Source organism: Carassius carassius, chromosome 33, assembly GCF_963082965.1.
Source record: "Carassius carassius chromosome 33, fCarCar2.1, whole genome shotgun sequence".
NCBI lineage: Eukaryota > Metazoa > Chordata > Actinopteri > Cypriniformes > Cyprinidae > Carassius > Carassius carassius.
In genome coordinates, this window is record NC_081787.1 from 21,392,056 (window position 1) to 21,417,429 (window position 25,374).

A 25,374-nucleotide genomic window follows, 5' to 3' on the forward strand; every position below is an offset into this window, starting at 1 on the left:
AACTGCAGCAGATCTGCTCTCTAAACTCACATATTGACCAACAGCGGCACTATGAGTCCAGTCTGATGAAATACAGAAAATCTTAAAATAAATCAACATTTATTAGCGCCAGACACTTCTAAGAAAAGCAATTTACTGAACAAAGTACTTAAGTATAAAACTAGTAAATGTCCATTATAATACAAACATCTAAGAGATAAAATGATTGTATGAGTTTTGTGTAAATAAGCTTTAAAGAAAAAAAGTGAAACAAATAAATTTATCTTTCCCTCATTGTTTTGATCAAGCCCTATCCACGTGGCCATTGATGAGCGAGACAATGATGAATATCCAAAATACAATTAAACACATACCAAGCGACTGCGAACAGAAGGATAGATAGACAAACTGCAGAAAAAAAGTTTTATTTTAACAAGTTGTCCTGTTATAAGATGCACCGGAATACATTTTGGGAAATGACCGGTTCGCTGCATTTCAGGACCATGGTCAGTGAAGCTTACGTTTAACACTTAATTACAAAGACAAGTATAACAATCGTGCAGAAAAAAAGTTAAGGTTAAATAAAAGCTGAAAGGCCACCGCATGTTAAGGCGCTAGTCTATATATCAGTGGTAGTGTGATATTTTCTCGGACCTTAAAAAAAAAAATAATAGAAAAAGGATGCACGAATAAAAATAGAGAACAATAATTTGAACAATGCACATGCAGAAAATTTACAAATATAAAAAACTGGCCAAACTATATTATAAAATACACCAATTTTGAAATTGTTAACTTCTTAAAATTACAGAAAATGTTTATTTCAGAAAACTAATCAGCGACACTGTCAACAGCTAAAGCAAATATGATTAATTATGAGAAACAGCTTTTTAAAATATTAATATAAATTAGCTGTAAAAATATTTCCCACCTGATCTTCACAATCGTCAAAGTTCAGTTGTCCTCTCTGCGCATGCGTGAGTGTGTGTGTCCCGCTGCTGTCCAGACTAATGATGCTCTCACTGCAAGGTCTGCCATATTTCAGATCACTCTTTCTGGAGTCAGTGGTTCTGCAAACCTCATAATTGTACACGTGCTGTAAAGTTCCTGTGCCCCCTACGTCTGCGTAAAGAGGCGGATAATACGGAATAACAGGAAGATTCGCTCCAGATTTGTAAAACATCCGCTCGCGTCTCCATCTGTAGCATTTGACTGACAGTATGGCAATGATAGACACGATAAAGAGAAACGAAACCACAGCCAAAGCCAAGACCAGATAGAAAGTCAGATTTTCGTTGTAGTCCTTGTCGTGCGTGAAGTCAGTGAACTCCGAGAGCACTTCAGGGAAGCTGTCCGCCACCGCCACGTTAACATTGACTGTAGCTGATCGAGAGGGCTGCCCGTTGTCCTCCACTACAACAGTGAGTCTTTGTTTCACTGCATCTTTATCTGTCACTTGGCGTACAGTTCTTATTTCTCCATTCTGTAAGCCCACTTCAAACAGCGCCCTGTCTGTGGCTTTCTGCAGTTTATATGAGAGCCAGGCATTCTGTCCAGAGTCCACATCAACAGCCACCACTTTAGTCACCAGATAACCCACATCTGCCGAACGAGGCACTATTTCAGCCACCACAGAAGCGCCAGACTGGACTGGATACAGAACCTGAGGCGCGTTGTCATTCTGGTCCTGAATCATTATTTTCACGCTCACGTTGCTGCTGAGAGGAGGAGAGCCTCCGTCTTGCGCTTTTACGCGGAACTGGAAATCTTTGATCTGCTCGTAATCGAAAGATCGTACTGCATGTATGACTCCACTATCAGCACTAACGGACACTAAAGAGGACACCGGCACTCCGTTAACCGATGAGTCATCCAGTATATAAGACACACGGGCATTCTGGTTAAAATCTGCGTCTCTGGCTCTGACTGTGAATATGGAAAGTCCCGGTGTGTTGTTTTCTTGAACAGAGGCCTCATATGTGCTCTTGTCAAAGACAGGCGCGTTATCATTCACATCTGATATCTGTAAGGAGAGAGTGACGCTGCTGGAGAGAGAGGGCACGCCCTCATCCGCGCACGTCACACTGATGTTATACTCAGACTCGCGCTCTCGGTCTAAATCACCATCTGTGACTAAACTGAAGAAATTGGCATTTGTCGACCTCAAGGTGAAAGGGATATTCTCATTAATCGAACAATGAACTTTCCCATTTTCTCCCGAATCAAGATCCTGGACATTTATCATCGTAACCACAGTCTCAGACGCGGAATTTTCAGCTATCACGTTTGTTTTGGACATAATATTGATCAATGGCTTATTATCATTGATATCAATTACATCAACTATGATTTTACACGAATCAGTCAGACCACCATGATCACTAGCTTGAACACTTATCTCGTAATTGCGAGCTTTTTCAAAGTCTATTATTCCGAAAACAGTAATTTGCCCATTATTTGTATTTATGTCAAATAACTGATCGTCATCATCGTGCATGTTTGCAATAGAATACTCTATTTTACTATTTATACCTTCGTCTGGGTCAGCTGCGCTCACCTGTGACACTACAGTGTCTTTTGGGGAATTCTCTGTTACAGTGGCTTTATAAACTGACTGCAAGAAAACAGGAGCATTGTCGTTTACGTCTAAAACTGTAACGTGTATCTCTATACTGCCAGACAACTGAGGATCTCCTCCATCAGTGGCTGTGAGCACTATTTTTATATCATGCTGTTTTTCACGGTCTAAAGGCTTTTTTAGAACCATTTCGACATTTTTCCCGTCTCCTGGTTGGTTTTTAAATTTAAGATTAAAATTATCAGTAGGTTTTAGTGTATAGCTTTGAAGGCCGTTGATTCCCACATCAAGATCTATAGCAGGCTCTAACATAAATTTAGACCCTAAAACAGCTGATTCACTGATTTTAAAAACAATCATACTCTTTCTAAAACTGGGAGTGTTGTCATTAATATCTGTTATTTCAATTGTAACGCTAAAGAACTCCATCGGGTTTTCAAGAATAATCTGTAAATGTAGCGCGCAAGGCGTTGTCTGTCCGCACAGCGCCTCTCGGTCTATTCTCTCTTTGATAAGGAGGACTCCTCTTTCTTTATTCAGCTCGATGTATTCAGCGCTGTCTCCTGTATAAATACGCGCTTTACCCGAGTTCATTCTTTTTAAATCTAAACCCAAATCCTGCGCTATGTTCCCGACTAAAGAGCCTTTCGCCATTTCTTCAGGAATGGAGTAACTGACCTGCCCGAGAGCTGAACTGAGAGAGAGAAACCAAATAAACAGCAGTACTTGCCGCGCCATTGTTCGGTCCGACATTTTGCAGAAGACCACGGAATGAAGATTCAAGCAGAAAACAAATAATTCAGTCCAAGAAGCTGGATGAAATCATGTATAAATCCAAAGAAACGACAACTAACAAAAAAGCCTGTGTGTCAAAGAAAATGATAGTTAATACATTATCTCCGTGATTTGTCTTCTCTCTTCTTCTCAGACTGTGCGCTCAGCTTCTGTCTCTCTCTAATAATATGGAGATGATGGGGGTTGAACTGCAGCAGATCTGCTCTCTAAACTCACATATTGACCAACAGCGGCACTATGAGTCCACTCTGATGAACTACTGAAAATTTAAAATGAATCAACCTTTATCTGTGTCAGACACGTCAAAGAAAAGCAATTTACTCAACAGAGTACTTAAGTATTAAACTAGCAAATGTTCATTATAATACAAACATCTAAGAGAAACAATGAGTGTATGAGTTTGCGTAAATTAGATTTAAAGAAAAAAACTGAAACAAATTTCTCGTTCCTTCAGTGTTTTGATTAAGCCATATCCGCGTGTTCATAGTTCAGACAAAAATATCCAAAATCCATTTAAAGACATACCAAGTATCTGAAAACGAATGAAAGTTTGTATCGTTTAACTATGAACAGAAGGATAGATAGAGAACCTGCAGAAAAAAAGGTCTGCTGTAAAGAGATGCATCGGAAAACATTGGGGAAAATCACCGCCTTGCTGCAGTTCAGGACCATGGTTAGGGCAAATGCACTCGCTGGTTAAATCCCTAGCTTATACATCAGTGACAGTGTTCCATATTACCTAGGACTTAAAATGTACAAAACAATAATAATAAAAAAGAAAAACGAATATATATATATATATATATATATATATATATATATATATACACACACACACACACACACACACACACACACACACACATATATATATATATATATATATATATAAACAATAATTATAATAAAAAAACTTCTACTTCACGCATTACAAAAAGAGGTACAAATAAAAAAAGAGAATAATAATTTGAGTAATAGAAATGCTGAAAATATACAATTATAAAAACTGGCCAAACTATAATATAAGATCAAAATACACCATTATTTAATTGTCAACTCCTTAAAATCACAGAAACTATTTATTTCAGAAAACTAATCAGCGATATTGTCAACAGCTAAAGCAAAAATTATCCGTTTTGAGAAACATCGTTTTAAAATATCAATATAAATTAGCTGTAAAAAAAATTCTCACCTGATCCTCACAATCATCAAAGTTCAGTCTCTCCCTTTGCGCATGCGTGAGTGTCTGTGTCCCGCTGCTGTCCAGACTAATGATGCTCTCACTGCAAGGTCTGCCGTATTTCAGATCACTCTTTCTGGAGTCAGTGGTTCTGCAAACCTCATAATTGTACACGTGCTGTAAAGTTCCTGTGCCCCCTACGTCTGCGTAAAGAGGCGGATAATACGGAATAACTGGAAGATTCGCTCCCGATTTGTAAAACATCCGCTCGCGTCTCCATCTGTAGCATTTGACTGACAGTATGGCGATGATAGACACGATAAAGAGAAACGAAACCACAGCCAAGGCCAAGACTAGATAGAAAGTCAGATTGTCGTTGTATTCCTTGTCATGAGGAAAATCAGTGAACTCCGAGAGCACTTCAAGGAAGCTGTCCGCCACCGCCACGTTAACATTGACTGTAGCTGATCGAGAGGGCTGCCCGTTGTCCTCCACTACAACAGTGAGTCTTTGTTTCACAGCATCTTTATCTGTCACTTGGCGTACAGTTCTTATTTCTCCATTCTGTAAGCCCACTTCAAACAGAGCCCTGTCTGTGGCTTTCTGCAGTTTATATGAGAGCCAGGCATTCTGTCCAGAGTCCACATCAACAGCCACCACTTTAGTCACCAGATAACCCACATCTGCCGAACGAGGCACTATTTCAGCCACCACAGAAGCGCCAGACTGGACCGGATACAGAACCTGAGGCGCGTTGTCATTCTGGTCCTGAATCATTATTTTCACGCTCACGTTGCTGCTGAGAGGAGGAGAGCCTCCGTCCTGCGCTTTTACGCGGAACTGGAAATCTTTGATCTGCTCATAATCGAAAGATCGTACTGCATGTATGACTCCACTATCAGCACTAACGGACACTAAAGAGGACACCGGCACTCCGTTAACCGACGAGTCCTCCACTATATAAGACACACGGGCATTCTGGTTAAAATCTGCGTCTCTGGCCCTGACTGTGAATATGGAAAGACCCGGTGTGTTGTTTTCTTGAACAGAGGCCTCATATGTGCTCTTGTCAAAGACAGGCGCGTTATCATTCACATCTGATATCTGTAAGGAGATAGTGACGCTGCTGGAGAGAGAGGGCACGCCCTCATCCGCGCACGTCACACTGATGTTATACTCAGACTCGCGCTCTCGGTCTAAATCACCATCTGTGACTAAACTGAAGAAATTGGCATTCGTCGACCTCAAGGTGAAAGGGATATTCTCATTAACTGAACACTGAACTTTCCCATTTTCTCCCGAATCAAGATCCTGGACATTTATCATCGTAACCACAGTCTCAGACGCGGAATTTTCAGCTATCACGTTTGTTTTGGACATAATATTGATCAATGGCTTATTATCATTGATATCAATTACATCAACTATGATTTTACACGAATCAGTCAGACCACCATGATCACTAGCTTGAACACTTATCTCGTAATTGCGAGCTTTTTCAAAGTCTATTATTCTGACCACTGTAACTTGGCCACTATCTTGATTGATGCCAAATAACTGCCTGGCATCATCCTGTCTGTTTGCAATAGAATACTCTATTTTACTATTTACACCCTCATCTGCGTCAGTTGCGCTCACCTGTGACACTACAGTGTCTTTTGGCGCATTCTCTGTTACAGTCGCTTTATAAACTGACTGCAAGAAAACAGGAGCATTGTCGTTTGCGTCTAAAACTGTAACGTGTATCTCTATACTGCCAGACAACTGAGGATCTCCTCCATCAGTGGCTATGAGCACTATTTTTATATCATGCTGTTTTTCACGGTCTAAAGGCTTGTTTAGAATCATTTCGACATTTTTCCCGTCTCCTGGTTGACTTTTAAATTTAAGATCAAAATTATCAGTAGGTTTTAGTGTATAGCTTTGAAGGCCGTTGATTCCCACATCAAGATCTATAGCAGGCTCTAACATAAATTTAGATCCTAAAATAACTGATTCACTGATTTTGAAAATAATCATACTCTTTTCAAAACTGGGAGTGTTGTCATTAATATCTGTTATTTCAATTGTAACGCTAAAAAATTCCATCGGGTTTTCAAGAATAATCTGTAAATGTAGCGCGCAAGGCGTTGTCTGTCCGCACAGCGCCTCTCGGTCTATTCTCTCTTTGATAAGGAGGACTCCTCTTTCTTTATTCAGCTCGATGTATTCAGCGCTGTCTCCTGTATAAATACGCGCTTTACCCGAGTTCAGTCTCTTTAAATCTAAACCCAAATCCTGTGCTATGTTCCCGACTAAAGAGCCTTTCGCCATTTCTTCAGGAATGGAGTAACTGACCTGCCCGAGAGCTGAACTGAGAGAGAGAAACCAAATAAACAGCAGTACTTGCCGCGCCATTGTTCGGTCCGACATTTTGCAGAAGACCACGGAAGGCCAAAAAGGAAATAAATAAATCCAAAAAGCTGGAGGAAATCGTGTATAAATCCAAAGTTAATAGAGCTAGCAAAAAGTCTTTATGTCAAAGAAAAGGATACTTAATACAGTATCTCCGTTATTTGTCTTCTCTCTTCTTCTCAGACTGTGCGCTCAGCTTCTGTCTCTCTCTAATAATATGGAGATGATGGGGGTGGAATTGCAGCAGATCTGCTCTCTAAACTCACATATTGACCAACAGCGGCACTATGAGTCCACTCTGATGAACTACTGAAATTACCAAATAGACGCATTTTTTTCTACACTACGAGATGTGTTTTAGAATTATTCCCCCCTGTAAAAATAATTAAAACACAGCGATTGCTAATCAACATATAATTATAAAAAAATTAATAAAATTAATAATTAATTAAAATAAAAAAAAAATAAAAAAAATTAATAAAAAAAATTAATAAATAAATAAGTAAATAAAAAATACGAGTTATGAATGCATATTTTCATTTAAACAAATTATACATGTAACAATATGTTAACAAACAAATAAATAAATAAAACACAATGAAAAGGTCTAGATATTGAAGTAGCGCAAACTTAGGTCCGACCTTGACTGAACAGTAGAAATAAACTTAAAATATATGAATATGGACGGAAATCATACTTTTAAATTCTAAACATATTGAGAGACTGAAAGGACGCAAAAGTTCTAGAAGATGTGCTCTAACGAACGGAGGTAAGGAAAATAGGCAGAAGAACCCAAGACTGACCGTTTCAGCACCACGGCCAGTTACCATGACTGAATAGAGTTCTGCTGGTCTTCACAAGCATATATGAAATATCTTCAAAACATTCTTTACATTGTGGATTTAAAAAGTGTAAAATATGGATTAAGTCAGATAAACCCACTTAACATTAGAGTATAAAGATTGTTATTTTACCCTTTTCTGAAGACCGGAGATGGTTTTAAAGTAGCAACACGGGATTCTTCAGATTATATAACAACCGATAAAATATTTTTAGAATCATGTAACTATTGTACATACACCTCGAATAATTTTGACAAGTTACATAAAGGAAGTTGAAGTACGCATACTTGACCAGGAAAAACTCCTTCAAACTTGAAATGAAACAAATCTTTCATTAAAGCACTAAAGTGAAACCAGTGTAACGAAATAAATACAAAAGTGGCAGAAAATCCATATTTTTTATCTGTAACATTAACACGAGAAAATAAATAGCAGGGACATCAAACTTAAGCTACGATTCCATCATGAAAACAACAGCCTAAGCATGTGAAAAGCAACTTGCTCCTTATTGTAGGTAAAATGAACGGTTTGAACGCTTTTGCTGTAAAAAAAAAAAAAAAAAAAAAAAAAAATATATATATATATATATATATATATATATATATATATATATATATATATATATATATATATATATATATATATATATATATATATATATATATATATGTATATATATAATAAAAAAGGAAGCTGCTACGCAGTCTGTAAAATACAAAACTCACCTGATCCTCAAATTCTTCATTGATCAGTTTTCCTCTCTGCGCACACGTGAGTGTCTGTGTCCCGCTGCTGTCCAGACTAATGATGCTCTCACTGCAAGGTCTGCCGTATTTCAGATCACTCTTTCTGGAGTCAGTGGTTCTGCAAACCTCATAATTGTACACGTGCTGTAAAGTTCCTGTGCCCCTTACGTCTGCGTAAAGAGGCGGATAATACGGAATAACTGGAAGATTCGCTCCAGATTTGTAAAACATCCGCTCACGTTTCCATCTGTAGCATTTGACTGACAGTATGGCAACGATAGACACGATAAAGAGAAACGAAACCACAGCCAAGGCCAAGACCAGATAGAAAGTCAGATTGTCGTTGTAGTCCTTGTCGTGCGTGAAGTCAGTGAATTCCGAGAGCACTTCAGGGAAGCTGTCCGCCACCGCCACGTTAACATTGACTGTAGCTGATCGAGAGGGCTGCCCGTTGTCCTCCACTACAACAGTGAGTCTTTGTTTCACAGCATCTTTATCTGTCACTTGGCGTACAGTTCTTATTTCTCCATTCTGTAAGCCCACTTCAAACAGCGCCCTGTCTGTGGCTTTCTGCAGTTTATATGAGAGCCAGGCATTCTGTCCAGAGTCCACATCAACAGCAACCACTTTAGTCACCAGATAACCCACATCTGCCGAACGAGGCACTATTTCAGCCACCACAGAAGCGCCAGACTGGACTGGATAAAGAACCTGAGGCGCGTTGTCATTCTGGTCCTGAATCATTATTTTCACGCTCAAGTTGCTGCTGAGAGGAGGAGAGCCTCCGTCTTGCGCTTTTACGCGGAACTGGAAATCTTTGATCTGCTCGTAATCGAAAGATCGTACTGCATGTATGACTCCACTATCAGCCATAACGGACACTAAAGAGGACACCGGCACTCCGTTAACCGACGAGTCCTCCAGTATATAAGACACACGGGCATTCTGGTTAAAATCTGCGTCTCTGGCTCTGACTGTGAATATGGAAAGACCCGGTGTGTTGTTTTCTTGAACAGAGGCCTCATATGTGCTCTTGTCAAAGACAGGTGCGTTATCATTCACATCTGATATCTGTAAGGAGAGAGTGACGCTGCTGGAGAGAGAGGGCACGCCCTCATCCGCGCACGTCACACTGATGTTATACTCAGACTCGCGCTCTCGGTCTAAATCACCATCTGTGACTAAACTGAAGAAATTGGCATTTGTCGACCTCAAGGTAAAAGGAATGTTCTCATTAACTGAACAATCAATTTTACCGTTTTCTCCTGCATCTGGGTCTTGCGCGTTTATCACAGTTACAACCGTTCCAGAAGTAGAGTTTTCTGATATTGTGGTTAATTTAGACATAATGTTGATCTGTGGTTTATTGTCATTTATATCAATCACATCCACATCGATTTTACAAGAATCAGTCAGACCCCCATCGTCGTTCGCCTGTACATGAATTTGATAGTGGCCAGCTTTCTCGTAATCTATATCCCCTGCTACTCTCACCTCACCATTTGTTTCGTTAATTTCAAACAACTCCGGAACATGGTCTAGGGTATTTGTAATAGCATATGTGATTTTGCCGTAAGAACCCTCATCCAAATCAGAAGCGCTCACCGTCGTCACAACTGTGCCTTTTAGAGCATTCTCAGTGACACTCGCTTTATATATTTCCTGCGTAAAAACAGGCGCGTTGTCATTGGCATCTAAAACAGTAATATGTATCTGCGCAGTACCAGACAACTGTGGATCCCCTCCATCTATCGCTGTCAGAACCAGAGACAAATGCTCTTGCTTTTCACGATCGAGAGGTTTTTGAAGAACCATTTTTACTAGCTTACTACCGTCAGTTTGACTCTGTAATTTTAATGAAAAATTATCAGTGGGCTTTAATATATAATTCTGAAGGCCGTTTATTTCGACGTCTAAATCCATCGCTCTCTCTAAAACAAAAACTGCCCCAGTCGCAGCTGACTCACTAATTCTGAATCTCATCTCAGTTCGTTTAAAAGAGGGCGAATGGTCATTTACATCTGTAACTTCGACAGTAATGGAGTAAAACTCTATTGGATTGTCTAAAATAATCTGTAAGTGTAGCGCGCAAGGCGTTGTCTGTCCGCACAGCGCCTCTCGATCTATTCTCTCTTTGATAAGGAGGACTCCTCTTTCTTTATTCAGCTCGATGTATTCAGCGCTGTCTCCTGTGTAAATACGCGCTTTACCTGATTGTAGTCTCTTTAAATCTATACCCAAATCCTGTGCTATGTTCCCGACTAAAGAGCCTTTCGCCATTTCTTCAGGAATGGAGTAACTGACCTGCCCGAGAGCTGAACTGAGAGAGAGAAACCAAATAAACAGCAGCACTTGCCGCGCCATTGTTCGATCCGACATTTTGCGGAGGTCCGTGGAAGGAAAATTAAGGCAGCCAGCAAATAAATCAATCTTAGAAAACAGATGAAAATATTTATATTTCCAAAGTGACGAAAGAAAAAATCTGCAGTATCAGAAAAATGGATTATAAATACAGTATCTCCGTGATTTGTCTTCTCTCTTCTTCTCAGACTGTGCGCTCAGCTTCTGTCTCTCTCTAATAATATGGAGATGATGGGGGTTGAACTGCAGCAGATCTGCTCTCTAAACTCACATATTGACCAACAGCGGCACTATGAGTCCAGTCTGATGAACTACAGAAAATGTAAAATTAATAAAATTGTATCTCATTGTCAGAAGTGTCCGAGAAAAAACGAATTAATAAAAGTCCCGAAGTGCATATATCTGTATGAAATAAAATAGTTTTTTTATGAACTTGTGTAAATAAAGTTTTGACAATATATTGTCTGCTAAGTTTTGTTTAGGCCTCACAAGTATGCACATCATTAAGCGATAAAGGGATAAGTACCTAAAAAACAATTATGAACCGGTGGACAAACCCAATAAGATTTTGAAAAATCTCTGTTATGTTTTAAAGAAAGCGATGCATTACAGCAGATGAGGCAAATCACCGAGAGCATTTCAGAACCATGGCCAGGGACGCAAGACGCTAAATAGTTTCTCACTTTCTGACGAAAAATAACCAAATAAATAATAAAATTAAACAAATAAATAAATAAAAATAAAAAGTGAAAAATAATTCAGGGAAAAGGGTTATAACTACAATTTAAGAACTGTACATAAGCTAGCGAGATAATGAGGTTAAAGTGGACAAAGAATTACTCGGCTATAGTGCCATAGTATTTCAGAATATTACCAAATTATAGTAAACGGATGAAAATACAACAGCAAGGGATTCGTGTCATTTTCTGTTCTGATACAAATAACGTAATACATTTCTAAGTATTGCAGAGACAATTTATTTAGCAGAGATATAAATTAGCTGTAAAAATATTTCTCACCTGATCTTCACAATCATCAAAGTTCAGTCTCTCCCTTTGCGCATGCGTGAGTGTCTGTGTCCCGCTGCTGTCCAGACTAATGATGCTCTCACTGCAAGGTCTGACGTATTTCAGATCACTCTTTCTGGAGTCAGTGGTTCTGCAAACCTCATAATTGTACACGTGCTGTAAAGTTCCTGTACCCCCTACGTCTGCGTAAAGAGGCGGATAATACGGAATAACTGGAAGATTCGCTCCAGATTTGTAAAACATCCGCTCGCGTCTCCATCTGTAGCATTTGACTGACAGTATGGCGATGATAGACACGATAAAGAGAAACGAAACTACAGCCAAGGCCAAGACTAGATAGAAAGTCAGATTGTCGTTGTAGTCCTTGTCATGAGGAAAATCAGTGAACTCCGAGAGCACTTCAGGGAAGCTGTCCGCCACCGCCACGTTAACATTGACTGTAGCTGATCGAGAGGGCTGCCCGTTGTCCTCCACTACAACAGTGAGTCTTTGTTTCACAGCATCTTTATCTGTCACTTGGCGTACAGTTCTTATTTCTCCATTCTCTAAGCCCACTTCAAACAGCGCCCTGTCTGTGGCTTTCTGCAGTTTATATGAGAGCCAGGCATTCTGTCCAGAGTCCACATCAACAGCCACCACTTTAGTCACCAGATAACCCACATCTGCCGAACGAGGCACTATTTCAGCCACCACAGAAGCGCCAGACTGGACCGGATACAGAACCTGAGGCGCGTTGTCATTCTGGTCCTGAATCATTATTTTCACGCTCACGTTGCTGCTGAGAGGAGGAGAGCCTCCGTCTTGCGCTTTTACGCGGAACTGGAAATCTTTGATCTGCTCATAATCGAAAGATCGTACTGCATGTATGACTCCACTATCAGCAGTAACGGACACTAAAGAGGACACCGGCACTCCGTTAACCGATGAGTCATCCAGTATATAAGACACACGGGCATTCTGGTTAAAATCTGCGTCTCTGGCTCTGACTGTGAATATGGAAAGTCCCGGTGTGTTGTTTTCTTGAACAGAGGCCTCATATGTGCTCTTGTCAAAGACAGGCGCGTTATCATTCACATCTGATATCTTTAAGGAGAGAGTGACGCTGCTGGAGAGAGAGGGCACGCCCTCATCCGCGCACGTCACACTGATGTTATACTCAGACTCGCGCTCTCGGTTTAAATCACCATCTGTGACTAAACTGAAGAAATTGGCATTTGTTGACCTCAAAGTGAAAGGAATATTCTCATTAATCGAACAATGAACTTTCCCATTTTCTCCCGAATCAAGATCCTGAACATTTATCATCGTAACCACAGTCTCAGATGCGGAATTTTCTGCTATTACGTTTGTTTTAGACATAATATTGATCAATGGCTTATTATCATTTATATCAATTACATCAACTATGATTTTACAAGAATCAGTAAAGCCTCCATGATCACTAGCTTGAACGCGAATCTCAAAGTGCCGATCTTGTTCATAATCAACCAGACCGATCAATCTTACTTTGCCATCAGTCTCGTTAATTTCAAATATGTCTCGTACTTTATCTAGCGTGTTTGTTATTGAATATATTATTTCACCATTTACTCCTTGATCTGGATCCGACGCAGTAACTGTCGTCACAACTGTTTCTTTTGGTGAATTCTCAGTTACAGCTGTTTTATAAACTGACTTTGTGAAAACTGGAGTGTTATCGTTCGCATCTAAAACAATTATATTTATCTGAATATTTCCAGACATTTGAGGATCTCCTCCGTCAATGGCTGTTAATGTTAAAAACACGTGCTCCTGCTTCTCACGATCTAGAGGCTTTTGTAAAATCATTTCAACATTTTGTCCTCCCACTGGCTGGCTCTTGAATTTCAAGGCAAAATTATCTGTCGGTTTTAATATATATGTCTGCAGACCATTCATTCCAACGTCAAGATCTCTAGCAGGTTCTATTGTAAATTTGGTACCAATGGACGCAGATTCGCTAATTCGGAATATAATTTGGCTTTTTTCAAAAAATGGTGTGTGGTCATTTATATCAAGCACCTCAACATTAACACTGTAAAACTCCATCGGGCTTTCGAGAATAATCTGTAAATGTAGTGCGCAAGGCGTTGTCTGTCCGCACAGCGCCTCTCGGTCTATTCTCTCTTTGATAAGGAGGACTCCTCTTTCTTTATTCAGCTCGATGTATTCAGCGCTGTCTCCTGTATAAATACGCGCTTTACCCGATTTCAATCTCTTTAAATCTAAACCTAAATCCTGCGCTATGTTCCCGACTAAAGATCCTTTCGCCATTTCTTCAGGAATGGAGTAACTGACCTGCCCGAGAGCCGAGCTGTGAGAGAGAAACCAAATAAACAGCAGTACTTGCCGCGCCATTGTTCGGTCCGACATTTTGCAGAAGACCACGGAATGAAGATTCAGACAGAAAACAAATAAATCACTCCAAAAAGCTGGAGGAAATCATGTATATATCCAAAGTGAGGAGAACTAACAAAAGTGTCTGTAATTCCAGAAAAAGGTTTAAAAATACATTATCTCCGTTATTTGTCTTCTCTCTTCTTCCCAGACTGTGCGATCAGCTTCTGTCTCTCTCTCTAATAATATGGAGATGATGGGGGTGGAATTGCAGCAGATCTGCTCTCTAAACTCACATATTGACAAACAGCGGCACTATGAGTCCACTCTGATGAACTACTAAAATTACCAAATAGACGCATTTTTTCCCCTATACGCTATGAGATGTGTTTTAGAATTATTTCCCCCTGTAAAAATTATTAAAATACAGCTGTCGCGATTGCCAATCAACATACAATTCTACAAAAAATGAGTTATGATTGCATGATTTCCTTTAATCAAATTGTAAAAGTAACAATAATAACAATTTGAAAAAAAAGGACTATACGTATATTGAATTAGCACAAACTTAGGTGTGCCCTTAACGGAATAATAAAGAGAAATGTGAAATATATGAATATGAACGAATACGATACTTTTAAATTCTAAACAAATTGAGAGACTGGAAGGACGCAAAAGTTCTGGAAGATGTGCTCTAACGAACGGATGCAAGGGGGGAATAAAAGTAGGCAGTAGAACCCAAGACTGACCGTTTCAGCACCACGGCCAGTTACCATGACTGAGTAGAGTTCTGCTGGTCTTCACAAGCATATATAAAAGAAAACAGTTAAAAAAGCGCATTGTGGATTTAAAAACTTTTAAATATGGATAAGGTAGGCAAAACCACTTCACGTTGCAGCAGATACGCCTGAAATAATAATCTTTCTAAAGAATGGAAATGGTTTTAAAGCAGCAACACGAGATTCTTCAGATTACTTAAAACTGATAAAATAATTTTGAATCATATAAATATTGTAATTACACCTCACGTTGAAATGATTTAAAATCAAAACAAAATCACAACCATTACTTGATAAAACATATTTTGTAAATATTAAAGAAAGTGACTGAAAACACAAATAATTTGGGCAAAAGACATAAAGAAGGTTGACGTATGCATACATGACCAGGTCAAACTCCCTCAACTGGAAATGGAACAAATCTTGCATTAAGCACTACAGTGAAACCAAGGTAACAAAATAAATGCAAAAGAAGCAGAAAACCCACATATGATCTGTAACATTAACACTAGAAAATAAATAGCAGGGACATACTTCAAACTACAGCTACGATGCCATCATGAAATAAACAGCCTTGCTTACTTGCTATTATACGTAAAATTGTAATTGACTTGTAAGCTGCTACACAAACGGAAAATAAAAATTCTCACCTGATCACAAAATTCTTCACTGATCAGTTTTCCTCTTTGCGCATGCGTGAGTGTCTGTGTCCCGCTGCTGTCCAGACTTATGATGCTCTCACTGCAAGGTCTGCCGTATTTCAGATCACTCTTTCTGGAGTCAGTGGTTCTGCAAACCTCATAATTGTACACGTGCTGTAAAGTTCCTGTGCCCCCTACGTCTGCGTAAAGAGGCGGATAATACGGAATAACTGGAAGATTCGCTCCAGATTTGTAAAACATCCGCTCACGTCTCCATCTGTAGCATTTGACTGACAGTATGGCGATGATAGACACGATAAAGAGAAACGAAACTACAGCCAAGGCCAAGACCAGATAGAAAGTCAGATTTTCGTTGTCGTGCGTGAAGTCAGTGAACTCCGAGAGCACTTCAGGGAAGCTGTCCGCCACCGCCACGTTAACATTGACTGTAGCTGATCGAGAGGGCTGCCCGTTGTCCTCCACTACAACAGTGAGTCTTTGTTTCACTGCATCTTTATCTGTCACTTGGCGTACAGTTCTTATTTCTCCATTCTGTAAGCCCACTTCAAACAGAGCCCTGTCTGTGGCTTTCTGCAGTTTATATGAGAGCCAGGCATTCTGTCCAGAGTCCACATCAACAGCCACCACTTTAGTCACCAGATAACCCACATCTGCCGAACGAGGCACTATTTCAGCCACCACAGAAGCGCCAGACTGGACCGGATACAGAACCTGAGGCGCGTTGTCATTCTGGTCCTGAATCATTATTTTCACGCTCACGTTGCTTGCGAGAGGAGGAGAGCCTCCGTCCTGCGCTTTTACGCGGAACTGGAAATCTTTGATCTGCTCATAATCGAAAGATCGTACTGCATGTATGACTCCACTATCAGCACTAACGGACACTAAAGAGGACACCGGCACTCCGTTAACCGACGAGTCCTCCAGTATATAAGACACACGAGCATTCTGGTTAAAATCTGCGTCTCTGGCTCTGACTGTGAATATGGAAAGTCCCGGTGTGTTGTTTTCTTGAACAGAGGCCTCATATGTGCTCTTGTCAAAGACAGGCGCGTTATCATTCACATCTGATATCTGTAAGGAGAGAGTGACGCTGCTGGAGAGAGAGGGCACGCCCTCATCCGCGCACGTCACACTGATGTTATACTCAGACTCGCGCTCTCGGTCTAAATCACCATCTGTGACTAAACTGAAGAAATTAGCATTCGTTGACCTCAAGGTGAAAGGAATATTCTCATTAACTGAACACTGAACTTTCCCATTTTCTCCCGAATCAAGATCCTGGACATTTATCATCGTAACCACAGTCTCAGACGCGGAATTTTCAGCTATCACGTTTGTTTTGGACATAATATTGATCACTGGCTTATTATCATTTATATCAATTACATCAACTATGATTTTACAAGAATCAGTAAAGCCTCCATGATCACTAGCTTGAACACGTATCTCGTAATTGCGAGCTTTTTCAAAGTCTATTATTCCGACCACTGTAACTTGGCCACTATCTTGATTGATGCCAAATAACTGCCTGGCATCATCCTGTCTGTTTGCAATAGAATACTCTATTTTACTATTTACACCCTCATCTGCGTCAGTTGCGCTCACCTGTGACACTACAGTGTCTTTTGGCGCATTCTCTGTTACAGTCGCTTTATAAACTGACTGCAAGAAAACAGGAGCATTGTCGTTTACGTCTAAAACTGTAACGTGTATCTCTATACTGCCAGACAACTGAGGATCTCCTCCATCAATGGCTGTGAGCACTATTTTTATATCATGCTGTTTTTCACGGTCTAAAGGCCTTTTTAGAATCATTTCGACATTTTTCCCGTCTCCTGGTTGGTTTTTAAACATAAGATTAAAATTATCAGTAGGTTTTAGTGTATAGCTTTGAAGGCCGTTGATTCCCACATCAAGATCTATAGCAGGCTCTAACATAAATTTAGACCCTAAAACAGCTGTTTCACTGATTTTAAAAACAATCATACTCTTTTCAAAACTGGGATTGTTGTCATTAATATCTGTTATTTCAATTGTAACGCTAAAAAATTCCATCGGGTTTTCAAGAATAATCTGTAAATGTAGCGCGCAAGGCGTTGTCTGTCCGCACAGCGCCTCTCGGTCTATTCTCTCTTTGATAAGGAGGACTCCTCTTTCTTTATTCAGCTCGATGTATTCAGCGCTGTCTCCTGTGTAAATACGCGCTTTACCCGAGTTCAGTCTTTTTAAATCTAAACCTAAATCCTGCGCTATGTTCCCGACTAAAGAGCCTTTCGCCATTTCTTCAGGAATGGAGTAACTGACCTGCCCGAGAGCTGAACTGAGAGAGAGAAACCAAATAAACAGCAGTACTTGCCGCGCCATTGTTCGGTCCGACATTTTGCAGAAGACCACGGAATGAAGATTCAAGCAGAAAACAAATAATTCAGTCCAAGAAGCTGGATGAAATGATGTATATATCCCAGGTGACAAGAACTAACACAAGTGCATGTGCTTTCAGAAATAAGTATTATAAATACATTATCTCCGTGATTTGTCTTCTCTCTTCTTCTCAGACTGTGCGCTCAGCTTCTGTCTCTCTCTCACTAATAATATGGAGATGATGGGGGTGGAACTGCAGCAGATCTGCTCTCTAAACTCACATATTGACCAACAGCGGCACTATGAGTCCACTCTGATGAACTACTGAAATGTCCAAATAGACAGTGTTATTTTTTTCTCAGCTACGATATATGTTTTCGAATTATTCCACATTGTAAAAATAATTAAAATACAGCCGTTTCGATTGACAATCATCATACCATTATCTAAAAATAAGTTATGATTGCAGGATTTCCTTTAAACAAAGTATAACAGTAACAAAAAAAAGAAAAAAGAAAAAAAGAAAGAAACAACAACAAAATAATAATAATAATAAATATAATACTACATAAATAAATGAACTTAGATATTGAATTAGCACAAACTTAGATGTGCCCTTAACGGAACAGTAGACAGAAACATGAAATACATAACATTGAATGAATGCGATACTTCTAAATTCTAAACACATTGAGAGACTGGAAAGACGCAGAGGTTCTAAGATATGCTCTGAGGAACGGATGTAAGGGGGAAAAATTAGGCAGAAGAATCCAAGACTGAACCTTTTAGCACCACGGACAGTTACTACGATTGCATTTGAGTTCTGCTGGTGTTCACAAGCATATTTGAAAGTTCTTAAAAACAGTCTAAAAATCGCACTGTCGATTTATAAACTGCAAAATATGTATATAGCAAAATAATAATAATTATAAAAATTAAAATAAATAAATACATAAATAAATAAAAAACAGTAGAACGATTATTTCAGGATTTTTTGACGACAGAAAATTGTTCAAAACTAGCTACGCGAGATTCTCCAGATTATTTTACTACCGATAAATTAATTTTACAATTATATAACTATTTTACATTTATCTCACACACAATCTTACATTAAAGACCTAATGCTAAAACCAACGAAACAAAATAAATACAGAAGAAGCAGAAAACCCACATCAGATCCGTAACATTAACACAAGAAAATAAATAACAGGAGAATACTTTAAACAACAGCAACTATGCCATCATGAAAACAACAGCCTATAATTATGTGAGTAGCAACTTGCTTGTTATTTTATGCAAAACTGGAAACACTTAAGATGCATGTGTGAATGGTTAGAATGCTTTTGCAGTCAAAAATTTTGTAAACTGCTACTAAAACTGAAAATAAAAATTCTCACCTGATCATCAAATTGTTCATTGATCACTTTTCCTCTCTGCGCACACGTGAGTGTCTGTGTCCCGCTGCTGTCCAGACTAATGATGCTCTCACTGCAAGGTCTGCCGTATTTCAGATCACTCTTTCTGGAGTCAGTGGTTCTGCAAACCTCATAATTGTACACGTGCTGTAAAGTTCCTGTGCCCCCTACGTCTGCGTAAAGAGGCGGATAATACGGAATAACTGGAAGATTCGCTCCAGATTTGTAAAACATCCGCTCGCGTCTCCATCTGTAGCATTTGACTGACAGTATGGCGATGATAGACACGATAAAGAGAAACGAAACTACAGCCAAGGCTAAGACCAAATAGAAAGTCAGATTGTCGTTGTAGTCCTTGTCGTGCGTGAAGTCAGTGAACTCCGAGAGCACTTCAGGGAAGCTGTCCGCCACCGCCACGTTAACATTGACTGTAGCTGATCGAGAGGGCTGCCCGTTGTCCTCCACTACAACAGTGAGTCTTTGTTTCACAGCATCTTTATCTGTCACTTGGCGTACAGTTCTTATTTCTCCATTCTGTAAGCCCACTTCAAACAGAGCCCTGTCTGTGGCTTTCTGCAGTTTATATGAGAGCCAGGCATTCTGTCCAGAGTCCACATCAACAGCCACCACTTTAGTCACCAGATAACCCACATCTGCCGAACGAGGCACTATTTCAGCCACCACAGAAGCGCCAGACTGGACCGGATACAGAACCTGAGGCGCGTTGTCATTCTGGTCCTGAATCATTATTTTCACGCTCACGTTGCTGCTGAGAGGAGGAGAGCCTCCGTCTTGCGCTTTTACGCGGAACTGGAAATCTTTGATCTGCTCGTAATCGAAAGATCGTACTGCATGTATGACTCCACTATCAGCACTAACGGACACTAAAGAGGAGACCGGCACTCCGTTAACCGACGAGTCCTCCAGTATATAAGACACACGGGCATTCTGGTTAAAATCTGCGTCTCTGGCTCTGACTGTGAATATGGAAAGACCCGGCGTGTTGTTTTCTTGAACAGAGGCCTCATATGAGCTCTTGTCAAAGACAGGCGCGTTATCATTCACATCTGATATCTGTAAGGAGAGAGTGACGCTGCTGGAGAGAGAGGGCACGCCCTCATCCGCGCACGTCACACTGATGTTATACTCAGACTCGCGCTCTCGGTCTAAATCACCATATGTGACTAAACTGAAGAACCCATCGGGCGAAGACTGAATGACGAATGGAACATTTTCATTTAAGTGACAATTAACTTTGCCACTTTCACTCGAGTCTACGTCTTGAATATTTATTATTACTAAAACAGTGCCAGTTTTTGAGTCCTCTGATATTTGGCTTGATTTTGAAATAATATTAATAATGGGACTATTATCGTTTGTGTCAGTAACGTCAACAATTATTTTACACGAATCAGTATGACCGCCTTCATCTCGTGCCTGAACATCAATCTGATAATACTTACTGAGTTCATAATCTATGCCCCCAATAAGTTTTACAACACCAGATTCAGGGTCTACTTCAAAAATATTTTCCGCTTTGTCCGCTGTACTTGAAATGGAGAACGATATTCTACCATTTGAACCCTGGTCAGCATCAGAAGCACTAACTGTAGTTAAAACTGTGCCTTTTGGTGAATTTTCAGCTATGCTAGCTTTGTACACGGATTGTGAACACACAGGGACGTTATCATTTGCATCTAAAACTGTAATATGTATCTTCATTGTACCAGACATTTGGGGTTCGCCTCCATCGAATGCTGTTAAAAGTAAAGCGATATGATCTTTTTTCTCTCGATCTAAGGGCGTTTGGAGAACCATTTCGACGGCTTTATTTCCATCGGGGAGATTCTGAAACTTTAAAACAAAATTATCTGTCGGCTCTAAAGAATAACTCTGCATACCATTTCGACCGACGTCATGATCTATAGCCCTCTCCAGTATAAATCTGGCACCTGATGAAGACAATTCATTAATTTCAAATCTCATCTCAGCCTTACTAAACATTGGTGCATTGTCATTTATATCTGTGACCTCAACTGTAACGCGGTACAACTGCATTGGATTTTCGAGAATAATCTGGAAATGTAGCGCACAAGGCGTTGTCTGTCCGCACAGCGCCTCTCGGTCTATTCTCTCTTTGATAAGGAGGACTCCTCTTTCTTTATTCAGCTCGATGTATTCAGCGCTGTCTCCTGTATAAATACGCGCTTTACCAGATTTCAGTCTCTTTAAATCTAAACCCAAATCCTGCACTATGTTGCCGACTAAAGAGCCTTTCGCCATTTCTTCAGGAATGGAGTAACTGACCTGCCCGAGAGCTGAACTGAGAGAGAGAAACCAAATAAACAGCAGTACTTGCCGCGCCATTGTTCTGTCAGACATTTTGCAGAAGACCACGGAAGAGAAGATTATGGCAGAAAACAAATTAATCAAAAAATCTGGAGGAAATTATGAAAATATCCAAAGTGAAAAGTGGTGATAAAAAGTCTGTAAATCCTAAAAATTATAATAAATTCATTATCTCCGGGATCTGCCTTCTTTCTCCTTCTCAGACTGTGCGCTCAGCTTCTGTCTCTCACTAATAATATGGAGATGATGGGGGTGGAACTGCAGCAGATCTGCTCTCTAAACTCACATATTGACCAACAGCGGCACTATGAGTCCAGTCTGATGAACTACAGAAATTAATACACATGTATACTTGTTATTCTTATTAAGACATCTGGCGTTCAAAACGCGAAAAATTAAACAACATAAAATAAAAACATTTCAGAAGTCAAAAAGATACATCATATAAAAATATATTAACTATTTACACTATAAATATATTACATAATATACATTGGGATTGCAATGGATGTATCCTAGAAATGAAATTGGTTAGTCTTTAAAATGTCGTGTATTCATTATAAAGAAAATAAAATATTTATTTATTTATTTTTTAGTATAGAGGAAAAACATTCACGAATGCAAATTACAAAATAATGTGTTTAAAACGTAAGCAACATGAGAAAACTATACTTTAAGGAAGAAATAGTGGATGAAAAACAGAGAGTCACAAAGAGTGACTAAAATATCCCATTGACAGCATTTCAGCACCATGGTCAGCGAATCAAGACACATTTTCTACACCAGGGTTTCAAGGACAAAATGAGATATAGTTTCAATTTGTTAGGAATTACCTTACTTGGTATCAAAAAATATATATATATTTGTTTTACAGAAATACACAAAAGCATCGGTTGACGAAAGATATGAAAAAAGAAGAAAAAACTCTAACATGTAACAAAATATACAATAAATCTCACCTGATCATCGAAATCTTGATTGTTTTTTTCTCTTTGAGCATACGTGAGTGTCTGTGTCCCGCTGCTGTCCAGACTAATGATGCTCTCACTGCAAGGTCTGACGTATTTCAGATCACTCTTTCTGGAGTCAGTGGTTCTGCAAACCTCATAATTGTACACGTGCTGTAAGGTTCCTGTGCCTCCTACGTCTGCGTAAAGAGGCGGATAATACGGAATAACTGGAAGATTCGCTCCCGATTTGTAAAACATCCGCTCGCGTCTCCATCTGTAGCATTTGACTGACAGTATGGCAACGATAGACACGATAAAGAGAAACGAAACTACAGCCAAGGCCAAGACCAGATAGAAAGTCAGATTTTCGTTGTAGTCCTTGTCGTGCGTGAAGTCAGTGAACTCCGAGAGCACTTCAGGGAAGCTGTCCGCCACCGCCACGTTAACATTGACTGTAGCTGATCGAGAGGGCTGCCCGTTGTCCTCCACTACAACAGTGAGTCTTTGTTTCACAGCATCTTTATCTGTCACTTGGCGTACAGTTCTTATTTCTCCATTCTGTAAGCCCACTTCAAACAGAGCCCTGTCTGTGGCTTTCTGCAGTTTATATGAGAGCCAGGCATTCTGTCCAGAGTCCACATCCACAGCCACCACTTTAGTCACCAGATAACCCACATCTGCCGAACGAGGCACTATTTCAGCCACCACAGAAGCGCCAGACTGGACCGGATACAGAACCTGAGGCGCGTTGTCATTCTGGTCCTGAATCATTATTTTCACGATCACGTTGCTGCTGAGAGGAGGAGAGCCTCCGTCCTGCGCTTTTACAACAAAACTAAGCTGTTTAATTTGCTCATAATCAAATGAACGAACTGCGTGTATTATGCCATTCTCGGAGTTTATGGACAGGTAAGAGGAAATCGGCACTCCACCAATTTGAGTATCTTCTAAAAAATATGACAATCTTGAATTTTGATTCCAGTCTAAATCTCTCGCAGTTACACTACATATCGACAGCCCTGGTTCGTTATTTTCAAGAATGTGTGCTGAATAGCTATTTCGATGGAAAACTGGCGCGTTATCATTGATGTCAGAAACCTTAAGGCGTAGTGTTGTTGAGCTGGAGAGTGCAGGTGAACCTGAATCGGTCGCAATCACTGTTATATTATATTCTGACTGAGTTTCCCGGTCAAGAAAGGCATCTGTGATCAAATTATAATAGTTCGAGAGGGTCGATTTGATACTGAACGGGAAGTTTTTATCAATAGAACACATAACCTGTCCATTTCTTCCTGAGTCTGCGTCTTTTACATGAATTATTGCAATAGTAGTACTTGGAGGCGAATCTTCTGATATAGGGCTCGAGAGAGACATCACGTTTATCGCAGGTGCATTATCATTAATGTCAGTTACATCAATTATGAGTTTACTTGTACTTGTCAGACCGCCTTGGTCTTTAGCCTTAACTCTTATTTCAAACCGCTTATCTTTCTCAAAATCAACATCACCTATAACAGTTATCTGACCTGTATTCCCATCAATGTTAAAAATGTCTTTAAATTGTTCTTTTATATCAGAAAACGAATAAAGTATTTGTCCGTTTGTACCACTATCTGCATCCGTCGCATTTACAGTGATTAGAGGAGTACCTTTTTCAGAATTTTCCGTCACAGATGCCCTATAGACTGTCTGGTTAAAAACAGGTGCGTTGTCATTCGCATCTAAAACAGTAATCTCTATATTAACAGAGCCAGACCTCTGCGGGCTTCCGCCATCGACAGCGATCAGCTTCAGGGATAGATGAGGGTGTTCTTCCCGGTCTAACGCTTTATCAAGAACCATCTCAACGTATTTACTGCCGTCTGGGTTTGAGTTTTGTTTAAGAACAAAATAATCATTTTGTGAGAGAATATAATTTTGCAAAGAATTCAGTTCTACGTCAGAGTCATACGCCCTTTCTAAAGCAAAACCCGAACCAAGAGCTGCCGATTCACTAATTTCAAAACTGATTTTATTATTTTCAAACACCGGAGAATTATCATTAACATCGGTGATTTCGACAGTAACCTGGTGCAACTCCATTGGGTTCTCTAGAATTATCTCGAAGCTGAAGCTGCATGGCGTGACGTCGCCGCAAAGCTGTTCTCGGTCTATTCTCTCACTCACGACTAGAATCCCTTTGTCTGTTTTGAGCTCTGCATACCGAGTGCTTTCTCCGGTCACGATACGCGCTCGACCCATACGAAGCCTTTTCAAATTGAGCCCCAGATCTTGTGCTACATTACCAATAAGCGAGCCTTTACTCATTTCTTCAGGGATGGAGTAGCGAATTTGAGAGATGGCAAAAGGAATGTAGCACGAGATGAATAACAATACTTGCCAATGCGGTTGGAAGAAAACACGCCATCGAGCGCATCCATTTTGATAAAAATCCTTAACAGCCATACTGATTTTCCAATATGATAGATGAATATTCCAAGGCAGGATTACAAAAACGTTTTCTATTCGTTAGGAGGAAAAAAAGACAGAGAAAGTCACTCTCTCACCAACCCGTAAAGAATGAAATAGAGGTGTACTGCGTCAAAGTGCGCACTGAT

General features: G+C 39.9%; 2 protein-coding genes across 8 annotated transcripts in view; both read right to left on the reverse strand.

The window, feature by feature from the left end:
- The window catches only part of LOC132113955 (protocadherin gamma-A5-like), a 79,556-nt gene that overhangs the window by 51,313 nt on the left and 2,869 nt on the right, over positions 1 to 25,374 (reverse strand). The window contains exon 1 of one of the 7 annotated variants that reach the window (XM_059522031.1): positions 22,787 to 25,311. The exons of 1 other annotated variant lie outside the window; for it this stretch is intronic. In XM_059522031.1, the coding sequence (XP_059378014.1) occupies positions 22,787 to 25,222 (2,436 nt within the window). In that variant the 5' untranslated portion in view covers positions 25,223 to 25,311. Of the gene's footprint in view, positions 1 to 910; positions 3,600 to 4,544; positions 7,245 to 8,493; positions 11,067 to 15,687; positions 18,196 to 19,460; positions 22,046 to 22,786; positions 25,312 to 25,374 lie in introns of those variants that run through there. 5 more of the 7 variants (XM_059522034.1, XM_059522039.1, XM_059522033.1 and 2 more) reach the window with 5 other exon arrangements.
- On the reverse strand, positions 11,536 to 14,482 carry LOC132113956 (putative protocadherin beta-18). Its single transcript, XM_059522041.1, has one exon. It carries the CDS (start codon positions 14,292 to 14,294, stop codon positions 11,856 to 11,858), a length of 2,439 nt encoding a protein of 812 aa, XP_059378024.1. The 5' UTR covers positions 14,295 to 14,482; the 3' UTR covers positions 11,536 to 11,855.